The sequence below is a fragment of the Carcharhinus amblyrhynchos genome, unplaced genomic scaffold (assembly GCF_965287045.1).
Source record: "Carcharhinus amblyrhynchos unplaced genomic scaffold, sCarAmb.v2.hapA scaffold_59, whole genome shotgun sequence".
NCBI lineage: Eukaryota > Metazoa > Chordata > Chondrichthyes > Carcharhiniformes > Carcharhinidae > Carcharhinus > Carcharhinus amblyrhynchos.
In genome coordinates, this window is record NW_027649799.1 from 518242 (window position 1) to 535948 (window position 17707).

Here is a 17707-nt window from a genome sequence, read left to right on the forward strand (position 1 = left end):
TCCACCTCTGTGTTATTCTCAGTTGTTTTGTTTCGTCATTAACTGAAAAATTGTAACCGGATTTTTAACTGCATTCCTGAGCTGCTCTCTGAACTTGGACTGAGTCAGTCCATATATAAATGTGTTTGTGCAGCAACTTAAATTGAGCAACATGAATCCAGCTTGTTGAAACATCAATTCAGAATTGGTGTAACCCATTGTGTTTTTTCCAGCAATGATATAATAGAAGAACTCTGTAACATTCACCAACCACAGGAGTATGAAGCTGCCAGATATAGAGAAGAGTAAAATCACGGACTTCTTCCTACTCTCCATCTCTGGGTCACTGTAATTCCTTGTGTTGCTCTGGGACCTCAGGCCTTTACGTGCTCGACTGGTCACTAAAATGTGTCTGACTGTCAGAGAGTTGAGCAGCAGAACTAACGCAAATGGAACCAATGGCGTGAGAATCGTATCAAACCAGTCTAATCCCACCCAAATGGGATTAGTGAAATAACCTGGCTTGATATCACAGTACCACGATGCATTGTCGATGATTGCTCCAGGCTCGTATGCAAAATAAAAGGGGATGTTCTGCAAAAAGAGCAGGATGCATGTTATCTGTAGAACCACGGCTGCAGTTTTTCTGGTGCAAAAATTCCTTTTCAGATCCTGGCAACAAATGGCTACAAACCGATCAAAAGAGAAAGTGACTGTGAACCACACTGAACAGTCTGTGGCCGCGCTAATCAAGACAACGCGGACACTACACATCGGGGTGATGTCCAGGAAGGATGATGGGAAGTAGTAATACTTGATATGAGTCAGTATGACCTGACATATAATGACCAATAGATCCGCCATTGCCATCGATACAAGGTAGAGAGTGGTGCATTTGGAGAGGCCACACTTTCCCTGGGAGAGGATCACAATTCCTAATACATTCGCTAGAGGAAAAAGGAAAGAGACTGTAAGTCATGTGTCAAATGTCTGCCCACTGGAGCCCATTGTGTACACAGGAACTCCAACGTTTTGGTGAGAAACATTGCACTTCCCATTTCAATATCAGAACCCACCAGTAACACCAGTTTCCTTGAGACTGGCTGTTAGATAATTCAGGCACCGCTTGATAAAATCCCTTCTCACAGTAAGTAAACAGAAGCAGTATTATAGCGCCTTCGCCCTGTCTGACGCTCTTTCAAATAATATTCACTCTTCCATTTTAATCCATCCCACAGTATTGAACATTGTCCACGCTGGTAGCAAAACATTTCTTCCCCAAAGACCCCAACCCCCAAGAGAGGACCCATTGCACCGTTGGGCATTCCCGATGATCGATCCCATTTCACACCAGCTCCGACCACTGAAATGAAGAATGTCGTGATTGAATTCTCATCAGGAGTAGGCCTGCCCAATATCTCAGATCCTTCCCAGAAAATAAAATACAATAAAAGCCCTGACCAATGTTCTCCCAGACTGGAAGGGTTGGTTCCAGTCTCTCTCTACAGATTCTGCCAGACCTCCTAAGTTTTTCAACATTTTCTGTTTTTTTTCAAAAGCAAATATGGCATTTTGGCAGGACCAATAGGATGCAGGAGTACAATATCAAGGGTAGGAGTCTTGGCTGGGTTGAAGAGCAGAAGGATCTTTGGGTCCGGGTCCATAGGAGTCTTAAATCGGCCTCGCAGGTGGAGGATGTGGTCAGGAAGGCGTATGGTGTACTGGCCTTCATTAATCGAGGGATTGAGTTCAGGAGTCGGGAGGTAATGCTGCAACTTTATAAGACCCTTGTCAGACCCCACTTGGAGTACTGTGCGCAGTTCTGGTCGCCTCACTACAGGAAGGATGTGGAAGCTATTGAGAGGGTGCAGAGGAGATTTACAAGGATGTTGCCTGGATTGGGAGGCATGCCTTATGAAGATAGATTGAGGGAGCTAGGTCTCTTCTCCCTGGAGAGACAAAGGTTAAGAGGCGACCTGATAGAGGTTTATAAAATGTTGAGAGGAACAGATAGAGTGGATTCTTGGAGGCTATTTCCCAGGGCTGAAATGGTCGCTATGAAAGGACACAGGCTTAAGGTGCTGGGGAGCAGGTACAGAGGAGATGTTAGGGGTAAGTTTTTCACTCAGAGGGTGGTGAGTGAGTGGAATCGGCTGCCGTCTGTGGTGGTCGAGGCGAACTCGCTGGGGTCTTTTAAAAGACTTTGGGATGAGTATATGGGATCTAATGGCATTGGAAGTTACAGATATTTCTATGGCTCGGGAGGTATAGATGTGATCAGTGCAACTTGTGGGCCGACGGGCCTGTTTGTGCTGTAGTGTTCTATATTCTATCTTAAATATGTCTTCCTGGTGACATCTGTCTTACAGAATTTAACCAAACCCAAATCACATTTCGTAATATTCAAATACTGCTCAGCGTCAGGCACACTTTTCCAGAAACAACTCAGGAATAACTCAGGGTTTGTTGCCATTCCCTCGGAATCATGCCAATCAGGATTATATCCCCTAAGGCGCCCACTGTCAGCAGAACCTTGATCCTCCCTCTGTTTGCCCCTCACATCAATAATTCCTTCCTGAGATCAGGTCGTACAGGCATGAGCAACCCTACACTTGCAGACCCCTCTCCAGGCTTGGGGGGCCTTCACTATGATATCTACACTTCTGGACCTCATTGAATCAGAGCCATTCCTGTTCCAAAGCAGCATTCCCTCAGCATCAGACCCTGTCTGCATGTGCAAGCAGATAACCATTATGATTATGTTTGAAACTATGAAATCTTATCAAGATTGTAAAACTAAATCTTAAAGTGTTTCTCCCAGAAGGAACATGACATTAATTGTGTATTCCAATGGAGGTTAGCCTCGGATTTCTTCTCTCAAAAAGGATCACAAGGCATTTCAAATTCAAGAATGTGTGGAATGTAGGATATAACATTCATTTTTATTTTGCAATAACCTACTCCATCAGAGAGAACAGGAGGCAAGGAAATGATTATTGAATCATAGTTCTTATCGTTTGACATTGCCTACAAGGATCAATTATTTCCCAAAATTACCTGAAAAAAAACATTTTGAGTTTGTAAAAAGATGCAAAATTCCATTTAATCATACAATTTAGGAGATTTTAACAGCCCGCAGTGATGATCTAACACATATATGGGGTATTGAGATCCCTGGGAGATGGATTTAGAGAAATATAAAGGAAAGCAGCAGCATTTGACCAGAGATAAGGTAATCTTTAAGTTCAACAGGAGCAGAACACCAATAAATCCCTTATTGGTTGAAAGAGTCTGACACACACACACGCCCACGCGCACACACACACACACACACACACACACGCACACGCACACACACACACACACACACAAACATACACACACATACATGCACACACACACACAAACACACACACACACATGCACACGAATGTTTTTTTTTATTTTGTGAATTACGTTTCTCCCTCCACAGCATAAACACCCCCTCAGCATCGCAAACCCTACAAAGGGTTACACAAATCTCAGAATAAATGCAGGATCAGACACCCCTCCAGCTTGAACCCGTCTGACGAAGAGGCTCTAAGGAGTACACGATCCCACTGACATCAGTCTAAACTCAGAGTATGACCACCTTCTACAGGTTGTATCAAGCCCACCTTCCTTGCAGTGAAAAGGCCTCTCCTCGTTCATTGAGAAGGCAGGAACAGATCCTCCACTCCAGGATAATCCCCTCACAAGCTCACAGCCTTGAGGATCAGACTCGCTCACATTCAGAACCACTCTCTTGGAAGCAAGCAGAACTTGATTTGAGACAGCGGTCGATAGGATCTCCAGCCCACCCCTTCCCCCTGAAGGACCAGAGTCCTAACTCGCTCCCAAGACATCAGGTGCCGCAGGAACATATATGGTCCCGTGGAACAAACCCACCCAATATCAAAATCCCTCAGGATCATGACAACTCCGAGATGATGTACCCCCACCACGGAACATAGAACCAGAGAAAAGTTACAGCCCGGGGGGAGGGGGCATTCAGTCCACTTTGTCCATGCCAGCTCCATGACACCCAGGTGCCCTTTCTAATCCCTACACCCCTCCCATAGCCCTGCAGCTCACAACAGTTAAGTTGCAGATCCATTGTAAAGACTGAATCTGCCACCACTACCAACCCAGGCAGCGAATCCCAGGCACCGTCTACCCTCTGCGTCAAAATGCTCGTCCTTACATCCCCTCGACACATCTGCCACTTATTTGAACAAAGAACAAAGAACAAAATCAGCCCTGGAAACAGGCCCTTCGGCCCAACGAGCCCACGCCGCCATCTCAACACCACCTCTCTACCCATGACCCCTTTCTAATGTTTTATGGCCATCCACATTGAGGGAAAACTGATTGAGCGACAATTTATTCCTGCCAATCAGCCTAACAGCACGTCTTTGGCTTGTGGGAGGAAACCGGAGCACCCGGAGAAAACCCACGCAAGCACGGGGAGAATGCGCAAACTCCCAGAGACACCTGCCCAAATCCATGTGTCTGCACAGCAATCAGCGATAGTCACTGAGCTGTCGTCTTGCCCAGTATCTGGTCCAGTTTAGGCACACACTAACAACATGAAGCACTAGGCCAATCTCGAACAACCAAGAGCAGCCCCAGTACGACCCATCGTGTGTATGCCCCTCGTTGGACACGAGGTGGACCGACTTAAAACCTGTGAATGAAAAGAGAAAAACATTATTATCATACTATACCCATTTACATTTCTAGGGACACCCCAATGCTAATGACCCTTATTTAAAAGGATCTCCTATATCCACCCATCTCCAACTCAGTTATGTGCCTGTCTAAGTTACTCTTAAAGGGCTCTAGCGTGTTTGCCTCCACCACCTTACTTGGCAGAGCATTCCATACCCCCACTACCCTCTGTGTGAAAAACCTCCCTCTAATATCTGGAATTTATGTCCCCTGGTTATAGAATTCTCCACCAAGGGAAACAATTTTATTCTACCCATTCTATTCCTTCCCCTCATTCATTTGGACACCTCAATCAAGTAACTCATCAGCATTTTTTTTCTCCCAAGGAAAATAATCCCAAAGCTTTCGGGACCTCCCACTTCACCTCCCCCACTTCATCGACCCCACTTCACATGTTCCCATTCATCGTGTGCTCTGACAACTGTTTCACCTCGCTATTCCATCACCTGCAACTTCCCTGTGCTAAAATCCATCTGCCAATTTACCCCCCAGTCCGTCACCACAACAATATCGGTTCGGAGATTATAGTTAGCCGCTATGCCCGTTGAGTCTTTGTATCGTCTGCAAGTCTGCCAATCGTGAACCCACTTCCACGTCCAAATCATTAATTAAACTGCAAGGGTCTCAACACTGAGACCTGTGGAACACCACTTGAAACAACTTTCCAATCTGAGGGAAATCATTCGAATTTTACTCTGTGTTTCAAAACCATTTTTATCCAATTCTCCAGATTAACACGTATCCCACTGGCTTTTCCTTTTTTTTAGGCCAATCTGCCTGTGGGACATTACTCAATGCCTTGCTAAAATCAATGTACAAAACCATTCTCACACTACAAAAGTTGCAGCAGGACATAAATAGGATGCAGGACTGGGCGGAGAAGTGGCAGATGGACTTCAGCGCGGATAAATGTGTAGTCGTCCATTTTGGCAGAACCAACGGGATGAACGAGTACACTATCAAGGGCAGAAGTCTGAGTAGTGTTGAGGAGCAGAAGGATCTTGGGGTCCGGGTCCACAGGACTCTTAAATCGGCCTCGCAGGTGGAGGAGGTGGTCAAGAAGGCGTATGGTGTACTGGCCTTCATTAATCGAGGGATTGAGTTTAGGAGTCGGGAGGTAATGCTGCAACTTTATAAGACCCTTGTCAGGCCTCATTTAGAGTATTGTGCGCAGTTCTGGTCGCCTCACTATAGGAAAGATGTAGAAGCTATTGAGAGGGTACAGAGGAGATTTGCAAGGATGTTGCCTGGACTGGGAGGCATGTCTTATGAAGTTAGGTTGAGGGAGCTGGGACTCTTTTCCCTGGAGAGACGAAGGTTGAGAGGCGACCTGATAGAAGTTTACAAAATGTTGAGAGGAATAGATAGGGTGGACTCTCAGAGGCTATTTCCCCGGGTTGAAATGGTTGCTACGAGAGGACACAGATTTAAGGTGCGGGGAGGGAGGTTCAGAAGTGATGTTAGGGGTAAGTTTTTCACTCAGAGGGTGGTGAGTGAATGGAATCGGCTGCCGTCAGTGGTGGTGGAGGCGAACTCGCTGGGGTCTTTTAAAAGACTTCTGGATGAGTATATGGGGTTTAATGAGATTGAGGGTTATAGATAGGTCTGTAGGTTGGTAGGTGTTGATGTGATCGGCGCAACTCGTGGGCCGAAGGGCCTGTTTGTGCTGTAGTGTTCTATGTTCTATGTTCTATGTACCTTCATTAACCCCTCTTGTCACTTCCACACAGAATTCAATGAAACTTGTGAGGCAAAGCCTTCATTTAACAAATCCACACTGACTAGCCCTGACTACTCCATGCATTTAGACATGATGGTTTAACCTATTTCTCTGGATTGAATCTATTCGTTTGCCCATCTCTCGTGTAAGGCTAACAGGCCTATAATTGTTCAGCATTTCCTTCCATCTCTTTTAACACAATGGGACAATCTTTGCATTTCTCCAGTCCCCTGGTCCCTTCCCTATAACTGATGAGATTTGAAAAATCATCCTCAGAGCATCTGCTATCTCGTCCCTGGAAAGTTCAAATATTTCAGTGATTCCAACGCTTTGAGTACTTTCTCTCTCTTTCTGATTATCGTGTCCAAACTCTCAGTATTCCTCTTGCTCTATTAAATCTGCATCGTCCCTTTCCTTTGTTCAGACAAAATATTCATTTCCCACAGCTCCTGCTTCCAAACACAAGTTCACGTCTCCATCTAATGTATTTCCTTCATTAACATTTTTTGTAACTCTGAAATATATTGGTAAAGCACCATTGTATGTTACTGAACTTTACCAAGGAATCGTTTTTATGTTCTCTGTTTGATTTTCTTATTTCCATTGTTCACTTCATCCCTGCACTTGCGACATTGTGTAGTGTATGTGTAGTGCTTTATTATTTTTGCCTATCCTACACTTCCTTTTTTTCTGTTTTATCTTCACCTGCATTCCTCCAGAAAACGAGACGGGTACAGATTTCAAAGCAACACTCTTATGTTTGGAGAGAAAATTCTGCAGGAAGTAACCCTGACTTATCAAACATTCACACTGCAGGCAAGTGTTGAAATCTTGCCCACCAACCTGGATGAGTGTCGTTCCAAGAACACTCAAGACACTTCACACCATTGACGAAAAACATCAACACTGAACTGCCATCCATGTATTACCGGAGACCTCTGCCATTTTGGAGCGTAGAAGAATGAGGGGAGATTTGATAGAGGTTTATAAGATTTTGGTGGGTATAGAACATAGAACATAGAACATTACAGCGCAGAACAGGCCCTTCGGCCCACGATGTTGCGCCGACCAGTTAAAAAAAAAACAATGACCCACTAACCTAAACCAATCCCTTTTCGTCCATAAACCTATCCACGGATCTCTTAAACGCCCCCAAAACTAGGCGCATTTACAACTTCAGCAGGCAGGGCATTCCAGTCCCTCACCACCCTCTGGGTAAAGAACCTACCCCTGACATCCGTCCTATAACTACCCCCCCTTAATTTAAAACCATGCCCCCTCGTGTTAGCTTTCTCCATCAGAGGAAAAAGGCTATCACTGTCCACCCTATCTAAACCTCTAATCATCTTATATGTTTCAATAAGATCGCCTCCTATCCGTCTTCTTTCCAGCGAAAACAACCCCAATAGAACAGTACAACACAAGTACTGATCTAAATGCTTTGTAAATGTGAAAGGAGCCTCTGCCACCAGCACACATTAATGCAGGAAATCCCAGATTCTCATCATCCTCTGATTGAATAAAATCTTCTTCAACAACCCTCTCAACCTCCTGCTCCTTTCTTTCCATCTGTGCCATCTGGTCATAACTGTAGTGTCAATCCCAGACCCTGGACAGATACAAGGATGGTGCTGAACAAGGTCATTGCCTCAGGGATCAGATTTACTCTTCGATTGCATCAATTATCCCAATTTTCCGAGGCAGAATTAGACATCAGAATGCACAAACTTCCAAACCAGGAGCAGGAAAACTTTACTTAATTTATCTGATTGTAATTTGAAACCCGCACTCCTGGCGATCTTTATTCAAACATAATGCTCGGAATTAGAATTCATTAAATGTATTTATCGCATGATTGTTCATGAATCAATAAATATTACGTCAGACACGTGTCTGTGTTGGATGTTTTGAGTTATTGTTATTCAAGAATGCCATCTGGATATGTGGAACAATTCAACTATTGCAAAAGCAGATTGGGTCTAACTTTATCACACAATCAGACTTGAATGTTCCCCTGCTTCAGGACTCAGTGATATTGTCAGTATGTTTCCTGATGCGTAAGCATTGCATGGACATCATTAGAGGTTAGAAAGTAGCATTAAATTTTTCAGTCAAATCAGTCCATGCAGGCTGCTGCCAGTGCTATCAAAATTGCAGTCTCCAATTATCTGTCGTTTGCAATAATTAGGGAAAGAAATTTTTAAATCTTTGGAAAAAGTATATTTGTGAGTTGGAAATTTAAACACTTAGTTCCAAGCAGTCTGTTGTGATGAAGTTCTTCCAACAAATCACAGGACTCTGCTACAGGTTGCAATAGTTTATGGTTAATTCAAACAGAGATGGAACGGCCCTAGAGCAGTTGAGGAGGGGCCCCTCTGTCACAACCCAGGTCTCACTGATTGGTTCACACTGATGTCGCTCTGAGAAGTAAATGTTCCAATACAAAGGGCAGGCTTTGATCAAATGTTGGAGTCTTCCCATTTGGTGGAAGTCTCAAATTGAGGCCCCTTTTGGTTACATATCTCGGGGTGTGGCAGCTGGAAGGGGTGAGGATGGTGTGGGGGAAGGTAATGTCTGAATTCTGATTGGCTGTATCCAACGGCAGCAAGTGTGATACGCTCACTTATTGGCTGATGGGTCTGTCTGAATTCGTGATTGGCAGGCTCATTTCGTTTACAAAATTGCCGGGAGTGTCCTCATGTGTGGAGTTCTCACTGGGTCACTCTCCTTGGATGTCTTCCCTTTAGATCTTAGAATGGAATCATCTGATTAGTTGGGAAATTATCAATCCATCTCAGAGCTTCCTGATTGGGCCGGGTGCTGTTTGTATCATCAGATAAAGTTTGGAGATTGGCTCATCCTGTTGTCAGGGCAGAGTCCAGGATAGACAAATGCTTCATTCTGCCAGTGCGACGGTCCAGTTGATTAGTGAAGACTGCACTGAAGCAAAGCTTGACTGTTAATGATTGGCTGAGGTGGCAGCTTTTCATGAATTTGGATTACTTGCATTAATGCTTGTTTAGAATGAGAACAAGCTGACACATCCTGGTTGGCTACAGAATCTGTCAGCTAGTCTGTGTTTGGCGGGCGTGGCTGTCAGGCTGAGAGCAATCTGATTACCTGTAGCAACATTGAGTCACTGGGTAGATCTTCCTGAAAGCCTAAAGTAGCAGACAGTGGGCGGACAAATCGTTCCAACTGATGGAGGTGGGCCAACAATAATCAGCCGTGTCTCCCTGATTGGCTGAGAAGACAAGCGTGATGCTGTCAGTTGATTTGTTTCTTTACTAATTCAATAATTGATGTGAGTGGATATTTTACTATGATCCTGATCTGCTCTCTGAACTTGGGCTGAGTCACCACATAAATCAATGTGTTTGTGCCGCAATTCAAGTTCCGCAACATAACTGCAACTTGTTGAAATATATATTCAGAATTTGCGTCAAGGCTTGGATCTGTTCCTGCAATTTGAGAATATAAAAAATACATTACATCGCCCAACCACAGGAGAATAAAGCAGCTGGATATGCTGAAGAGTAGTATTATAGATCTCTTCCTGCTCTCCAGCTCTGGGTCACGACAGCTTTCTCCCTGAATCTGACGCCTCAGTCCCTTCCGGACCCGACTGGTCACTAAAATGTGTCTCACTGTCAGAGCATTGATGAATGGAATTAAAACAAATGGCAGCAATGGATTTAAAACTTTATCAAACCAATCAAAGGCCACCCACCCGTGGTCTGTATAAGAACTCAGCTTTTCAACACAGAACCATGGCACATTTTCGATGATCTGCCCAGGTTCTATCGCAAAGTACGAGGGTATGGATTTCAGACAGAATAAGATGCCAGTTCTTGCGAGAACCACAGTCGCAGTTTTCCCAGTGCAATATTTTGCTTTCATCTTCTGGCAACAAATGGCCACAAATCGATCAAATGAGAAAGCGGTGGTGAACCAGACAGAACAATCAGTGGCTGTAAAAATCATTGCATTAAGAACGGTGCACACAGGGGTGATGTCCAGGAAAGTCATTCCAAAATAATAATAAACCATCCTCCAAAGTACAACATTAGAGATTAGGAGCAACAGATCCGCCATCACCATAGCTGTCAGGTAGCGAGTGGTGCAGGTGGAGAGGCCACACTTTCCCTGGATTAAGATCACAATCGCCAGCAAATTAACTGCAATAGAAAGATAGCAATGTAAACTGGGCATTGAATGCTCACTCATTCTACCTAGGGAGAGGAAGGGCAGGATTCGGTCAACGAAGAAACTCAGTGAGGACTGTTTCCAAATTAGAAATGGTGGGGTGGGTGTGTTGTGTGGAGGTTGAGGGCTTGGGGGATCAGGCTGGGATGAGGTACAGGAGGCATTGCAGTGTCCCAAGTTAGTGGGTGCCCTTGGCCTCGTGATTTCAGAGTTGATGTGATTTTAATAATCAGCGGTGGAGAACTCCATTTGCTTTTTTACGGAAAATGCCAGATAGTAATGGGTGTCGAGCATTTTGGTATTTTTGTTGTTTAGGTGGGTTGTGGGTGCTCTGCACGAGGGACATTGTTCGGGACTGAGGTTGGGAGGGCTGGGAGTGAGCCCTTCACTAACTGCTCAACGCCATTGAGGACATAACATCCTGTTTTATTGGCTTCCGTGCAACAATAACACATTCACAACATTCACCACCAATGGACATGAGCACCTGTGCATTCCAACTAAAAGACGCACAGAAATATCTCACAAAACTTCGTCGGACAGATCCTTTCATTCCACAAGCTCTATCATCCTGGAGAACAAGGGCAAGGAATACAAGGGAACCCAATCAGAGACAAGTTCCCCTCAAAAGAACACAGCAACCTGACTTGGGGTGAGATCAGCGTTCCTTCACTGTCACTGCGTCAAAATCATGGAACTCCATCTCTCATAGCACTGTGGGTGTAACTGCACACCCGGGACTGCACCAGTTCCAGAAAGCAGGCCTTCATCACCATCTCAGGGTGAATTGCAGCTGGGCAATAAATTCTGGTCTTGTCAACGATGGACACATCTCAAGATTATACAAAACAATATGACAATCAAGGTCATATTTGTACACATTTCTGTTTTTTTTATTGATGGGTAACTCTCTGAATTTGAAAATTAGAGTAAATTGATAGGTGCAAAACACTTTAATTTTCCAAGGTCCTGCTGGCAAGTTAGAAAACCCAGAGTCATGAAGAATCTCAGGACAAGTGGAGTTTGGGGACAAGCAGCAGAATGGTCAGCAAGCTGGCAACAATATCACTAAACAGGGAAATGTATTTGCAAGTAGTTGTTCCGATTGGTGGTGGGTAGGAAGTGGTAATTCAGGGGGTCAGCACTGGGATCACGGTCCTTAACACTTTAAAGAAATACTGTGGTCTTGGGAAACTGAAATGTGTTTTCAACTATTCCAGCCAAATCCAAATTGAGAGCAGATAAAGCAGAGGAACAATGGAAACGAATTCCATTAACATATCACTAGTAGTAACTGATGACTTGCACATTAAACATTTCAATAAGTGTTTAATTACAAGCCTTCGGTGTGACAATTGCTGCTGTCTGATAGGGAAATCAAGATTCTCAATATGTTGCTCGGAAATTAAGGGTTTGAATGGGGTAACGGGTTTTTGTGGTTGAGGGTAATCGATTTACCAATCAATTAAAATAGCAACACAGGTTAACAAAAATATCTTATTTTAAAAACTGCAGTCGAGCTCATTCCTCGAAGTGTGGAATTGGGAATCAAAAACGCAACCATGTGTTTCATTCTGCCACAGTCCTCTCAGAGTTTAAATGCCAGTTACTCTTTGACATTTGTTTATGTTGGAGCCGTTCAGTTGTAAATTGAGTCACTGAGACAATTCACTTTCCACCCACCAACAAATATATTCAGTCCACAGTGAATCATTTCCCCTTGCAAAATCTGTCAGATTGTGGAAGCGCAGGGACAGCTCCATTGAATGTAGATCTCATTGAGCAGGAAACAATAATTTCCTTATAGAATAGTCCATTCCAGTTAGTGTCTACGCTCAGGACATTTCTACATTGGCACATATTCCTGGTATACATGTTCACTGGAGTCAATATTTCCTTTCAGGTGAGTGACCCAGACTCAGTGCATTTCGACACTGACAGATCCCGGTATACATGTTCGCTGGAGTCAGAATTTCCTTTCTAGTGAGCGACCAACACTCAATACACTGACAGATAATCCCAATTTCGATGATTGCTGGAATCAACATTTCCTCTCGTGTTTGTGATCCACACTCAGTACAACACTACACTGACAGATGCTCTTGTTATACATGTTCACTGGAGATATTTTTCCACTCGGATTAGTTATTCACAATGTACAATTCCACAATGACAGATATTCGGGTATATTTGTTCACTGGAGTCAGCTTTCCCATTCTGGTTGGTGAGTCAGTGTAAAATCACTCTGTATGATTTTACTCTGACTCCCACGAACAATGTCTGTCAACGAGTTTGCAGCAACTCAAGGCTGGTTCAAGATTACAGAATAATCCAGTAAATGTACAATCTGATACAATGCAATCTATTTCCTCATCATGATCTAAAACAACACAAAATGTTTCCACATCTCTATCTAAGACAGCACAATAGGACGAGAGAGAAAAATGGTTCGGCACAGCCAAGAAGGATCAAAAGGTCTGTTTCTGTGCTGTAATGTTCTATGATTCTATGGTTCTATCTCATCATAATACAACACAATAAGATTCCACATCTCAATCTCACTCATCAATATAATATGATTTTACATCTCAATCTAATTCAACAACATAATGCGAATTCACACCATAAGCTAATGCACCACATCACGTTTCTACATCTCAATCTGATACAACAAAACATTATAATTCCACATCTAATCCTCGTGCAACACAATAAGACTTCACACCTCAACTGAGTGCATCAATATAATGTGATGCCACATCTCAATCTACTGCATCAACACACCATCATTCCTCATCTCAATCTCATACAGTTTTTGCTTTGCAAGCATAGAAGAGTGGGGGAATAGTGAAAAGCCACAGCGGCAATTCAATTGACCCGATGACTTGAATGGTATGGTTGACCAGATTTTTGTATATCGGTGACAATCAGTTCACTCACAGAGTGAAATATTTGTTCAGTTCACACACCGTATCAGACAGCTACCATGGACATAATCACTTACCAGGAACTCCAAAAACACCCAGGAATGAATAGAAAATTTTCTTCACCATTTCAAATGGAAGTCTCATTTTCTGTGTGGTACTTTTCGAACTGCAAGGAATTTCTACATTAACTCTGTGGTCATGCAATCCCCTTAATATATACCCTGGGTATCCTCTGGGATCCAGGCGTTACACAATCACTCAACTTATTTTCTCTACTTTAATGATCAACGCATGACAACATTGGATTAGTCTGGGGAATATGCATGCTTCTGAGCTCGAGTTGTTGTGTTTCATGGACTGGGCAGTGTTGATAACATTAATTAACTAATGAAGTTACAGAGTGCATTTTGCCATCAATGGCACTATCATCTCAAACATCAAATCTCTAACTGTCAAGTTGCTCCAATATTATCCTTCACCTGGCTGTGATCAATCAATAATTCAACTTCCAAGAGAGAGTTTATTTCTCAGGGCTGTTCTGCACTATCCTGGGATATGTTTACTCTGTTTAACTGTATCATCAATTTGATAAATATAGCTGTATGTCTGTGACTCGTCATTACAGGAATTGAATAATAAAGTATCTGCCTTTCAACAGCACAACATGATGTGATTTCTCATGCCAGTCTAATATAGTGCAATACAAGTCCACATCGCCATCTGATAAAACATATTTTCCCACATTGTAATTTAATTCGACAACACATCGTTTGCACATCTCAATTTAATTTCAAATCTCGACCAAATGTTACATAGAGTATGATTACGCATCTAATACAAGACAATATGTGACCATATCTCAATTTAATCCAACACAATGTGCTCCAACATCGAAATCTAATTCAATAACACAATATGTTTCCACAAGTCAATCTGATACATCATAATATTATTCCACGCCTCAATCGATTACACCACAAAATCCGATTCCACGTCTCAATCCAGTACAACAATACCTTACAATTCCACATCTCAATATAATACAGCAACACAGTATGATTCCACGTTTCAACCAAATAAAACACAAAATGGTTCCTTGTCTCAATCTAACAGAAGAACACAATATGATTCCACATCTCAATCTGATAGAATAGCACAATATGATACTGCATCTCAATGTAATACACATCATGATTGTGCATTCCAATCTAATACAACACAGAATGGTTATGTACCTCAATCTAATAAAACACAATATGATTCCACATCTCAGTCCAATGCAATGGCACAATATGGTGGCACATCTCAATCTAATACAGGACAAAATGTTTGGGCATCTCAATATAATTCAACACAGTTCTGTTTCTTCATCTAACACAACACAACATGTTTCCACATCTCAGTTTGCTTTAACAACACAATGTCATGCCACATCTCAATCTAATGCACCATGGCAATATGATTCCACGTCTCAACCCAAAAGACCAATCAATATGATTCCAGGTCTCAGTCTAATACAACACAATTTGTTCCAATATTTCAATTGATTTCCACAACACAATTCCACATCACAATCTGATACAAGACAATGTGATTCCACATCACGATCTAATGCAACACAATATGATTTTACATCTCAATCTAATACAACACAATATGATTCCGTACCTCAAGCTAATACAGCAATGTAATATGTTACACGCTAAATGCAATGCGTCAGCACAAACTCCTTAAGAATCTCAAACAATCAGGACCCTCCAAGAGATTGAATAAATTACATGAAGGAATTATGGGTTGTGATTGCACAAAGATGAGTAGATTGGTACATTTTGAAAACAATATAAGAGGCAACAACAAAATATAATTTCTCCACACAGTGGTGCAGATCAGCCTGGGTTCCAAGAGTAGGAATGACAAAAACGAGCATGCAGGCACGGTGAGAAATGAAGTAAGGTGGTATTATGTGGGTAGCACTGATACCTCACAGAGCCAGGGAGCTGGGTTCATTCCCAGCCTCGGTTCATTGTCTGTGTGGATTTTGTGCATTCTCCCCGTGTTTGTGTGAGTGTCCTCCGGTTGCTCCGCTTTGCACCCATAGTCCAAAGGTTTGCAGATTGTGTGGATTGGTCATGTTAAATTGTCGCTTGGTATCTAAAGTAGCTCTGGTGGATTTGCCGTGGTGAGTGCACGGTTTATGGTGATAGGGTGGGTGGTGAGCCTGGGTAAAATCTTCTTTAGGAAATTTGGTGAAGCTTCGACGAGCTGAATGGTCTCTTTATGAACTGTCGACAAACGATCGTTCCAATGTTAGCATTTACTCTGTGGGAAATTGATTATAGATGGAGGAAGGTTGCTCTTCAGTTGTACTGTGTACTGGTCAGCACTTATTGGAGCAGTGTGTTCAACATTGGACTCTTCATTTAAGGAAATCTGTAAATCTGTTTGAAGCATTTCAGACAAGTGTTGAAGACCGGAAAGGTTAGTAAGTCTAAATTACAACGATAAAACATCTCACCTGCCTCCACTTCCAACACGGTATTGGTATGTTTAGATAGATTCCTGGCAAGCAAGGCAAAGATATGTTGTCGGGCGCAGGCGAAATATAAATTTGAGATTATTTTCAGCACAGCCACCATGTTATTAAATGGCGGAGCAGGTTAGAGGGGTTGAATGGCCTGTATCTGTTCCTTAGCTCCTCAATCGATATCACTGCAAGATTCTGTAAAGAAGTAGCGATTACAACAGACACTCCAATGACTACATGCAACCCAACTGCAGTAGATTCTCGTGCCTTTATTCATGAGTCATTTAATGCATGTTTTCTGACAAAACTGCTCCCCCTCAGGGTGGGGTGCCCCCATGTCCCCCACACCTTCGTTCATCATGTTCCAGCCGTATGGAATTCCTTTGAATGTCTCTTTCTTTTTACCGTTGTCACCATTTTCATTACCCATCTTATGTGGGAAATTATTTTAGGTGGTCTGATTAATTTAAAGTCTTTATTCAACATTTCATTTCAGAAAGAGAAAATGTTTATTCAGTTCAATTAAATTCTTCAATTAAACTCGTTTTTTTATTAACACATTCAAGCGATTGAAACAAAAACATCACAAATTAACAATATTCAGACAAACATACAATTCGGACAAGACAAATCTCATTTTGGCCAAAAATGGGAGAGCAGTGGTTCCGCCAAAACAGCTAATGAGCTAGCAGGCTTTCACAAAAGATCTCAGATTTCATGTCAAACAGCAGAATTGGTTCTAGTTTTCGTTATCAGATTATACAGCTCACACTTAATTAAAAGCGATTTGATGCATTCGCTGTTCTGTAACTCTAACAATGGCATGTCCTTTAATCAAACATATTATTTAATATTTAATATATTTAATATATTTAATCAAACAGGAGTATTCGCAATAAAGTGGATGAACTTGCAGCGTGGACCAGTACCTGGGACTTTGATGTTGTGGCCATTTCAGAGACGTGGATAGAGCAGGGTCAGGAATGGATGTTGCAGGTGCCGGGGTACAAGTGCTTTAGTCGGAGTAGAGAAGGAGGTAGAAGGGGGGGTGGAGTATCATTATTGGTCAAGGACTATATCACAGTGTCAGAGAGGAAGTTTAATGAGGACTTGTCTGTTGAGGTAGCATGGGCAGAAATTAGAAATAGGAGAGGAAAGGTCACCCTGTTGGGAGTCTTTTATAGACCTCCAAAAAGTTCTAGAGAGGTTGAGGAAAGGATTGCAGAGACGATCCTGGTTAGGAGTGAAAATAATAGGGTAATTGTTATGGGGGACTTTAACTTTACTAACATTGATTGGAATTGCTATAGCTCTAGCTCGTTAGAGGGGTCAGTTTTTGTTCAAAGTGTGCAGGAAGGTTTTTTGACTCAATATGTAGATAGGCCAACTAGAGGTGAGGCTATATTGGACTTGGTGCTGGGAAATGAGCCAGACCAGGTGCTAGACTTGGAAGTTGGTGTGCATTTTGGTGATAGTGACCACAATTCGGTTACGTTCACCTTAGTGATGGAAAGGGATAGGCATGAACCTCGGGTCAATAGTTTTAGCTGGGGGAAGGGTAATTATGAGGCCATTAGGAGAGAATTAGGAAGCATTGGTTGG

At 42.7% G+C, this 17707-nt stretch overlaps 1 protein-coding gene across 1 annotated transcript; it reads right to left on the reverse strand.

The window, feature by feature from the left end:
* Nucleotides 1-18: 18 nt before the first annotated feature.
* On the reverse strand, nt 19-16535 carry LOC145337684 (putative G-protein coupled receptor 139). The gene is made up of 2 exons (XM_080182509.1): nt 16454-16535; nt 19-926 (listed from the first exon to the last, which is right to left on the reverse strand). Exons 1-2 carry the CDS (start codon nt 16533-16535, stop codon nt 19-21), a joined length of 990 nt encoding a protein of 329 aa, XP_080038635.1.
* Between the last annotated feature and the right edge of the window lie 1172 nt (nt 16536-17707).

Coding starts and splice junctions, on each gene's coding strand:
- LOC145337684 (XM_080182509.1), bottom strand. CDS start 16,535: ATGGGTAATGAAAATGGTGACAACGGTAAAAAGAAAGAGACATTCAAA. Junction 927..16,453: donor CTGGAACATGATGAACGAAG/GTGTGGGGGACA, acceptor TTTTTCCTCTAG/CGAATGTATTAGGAATTGTG.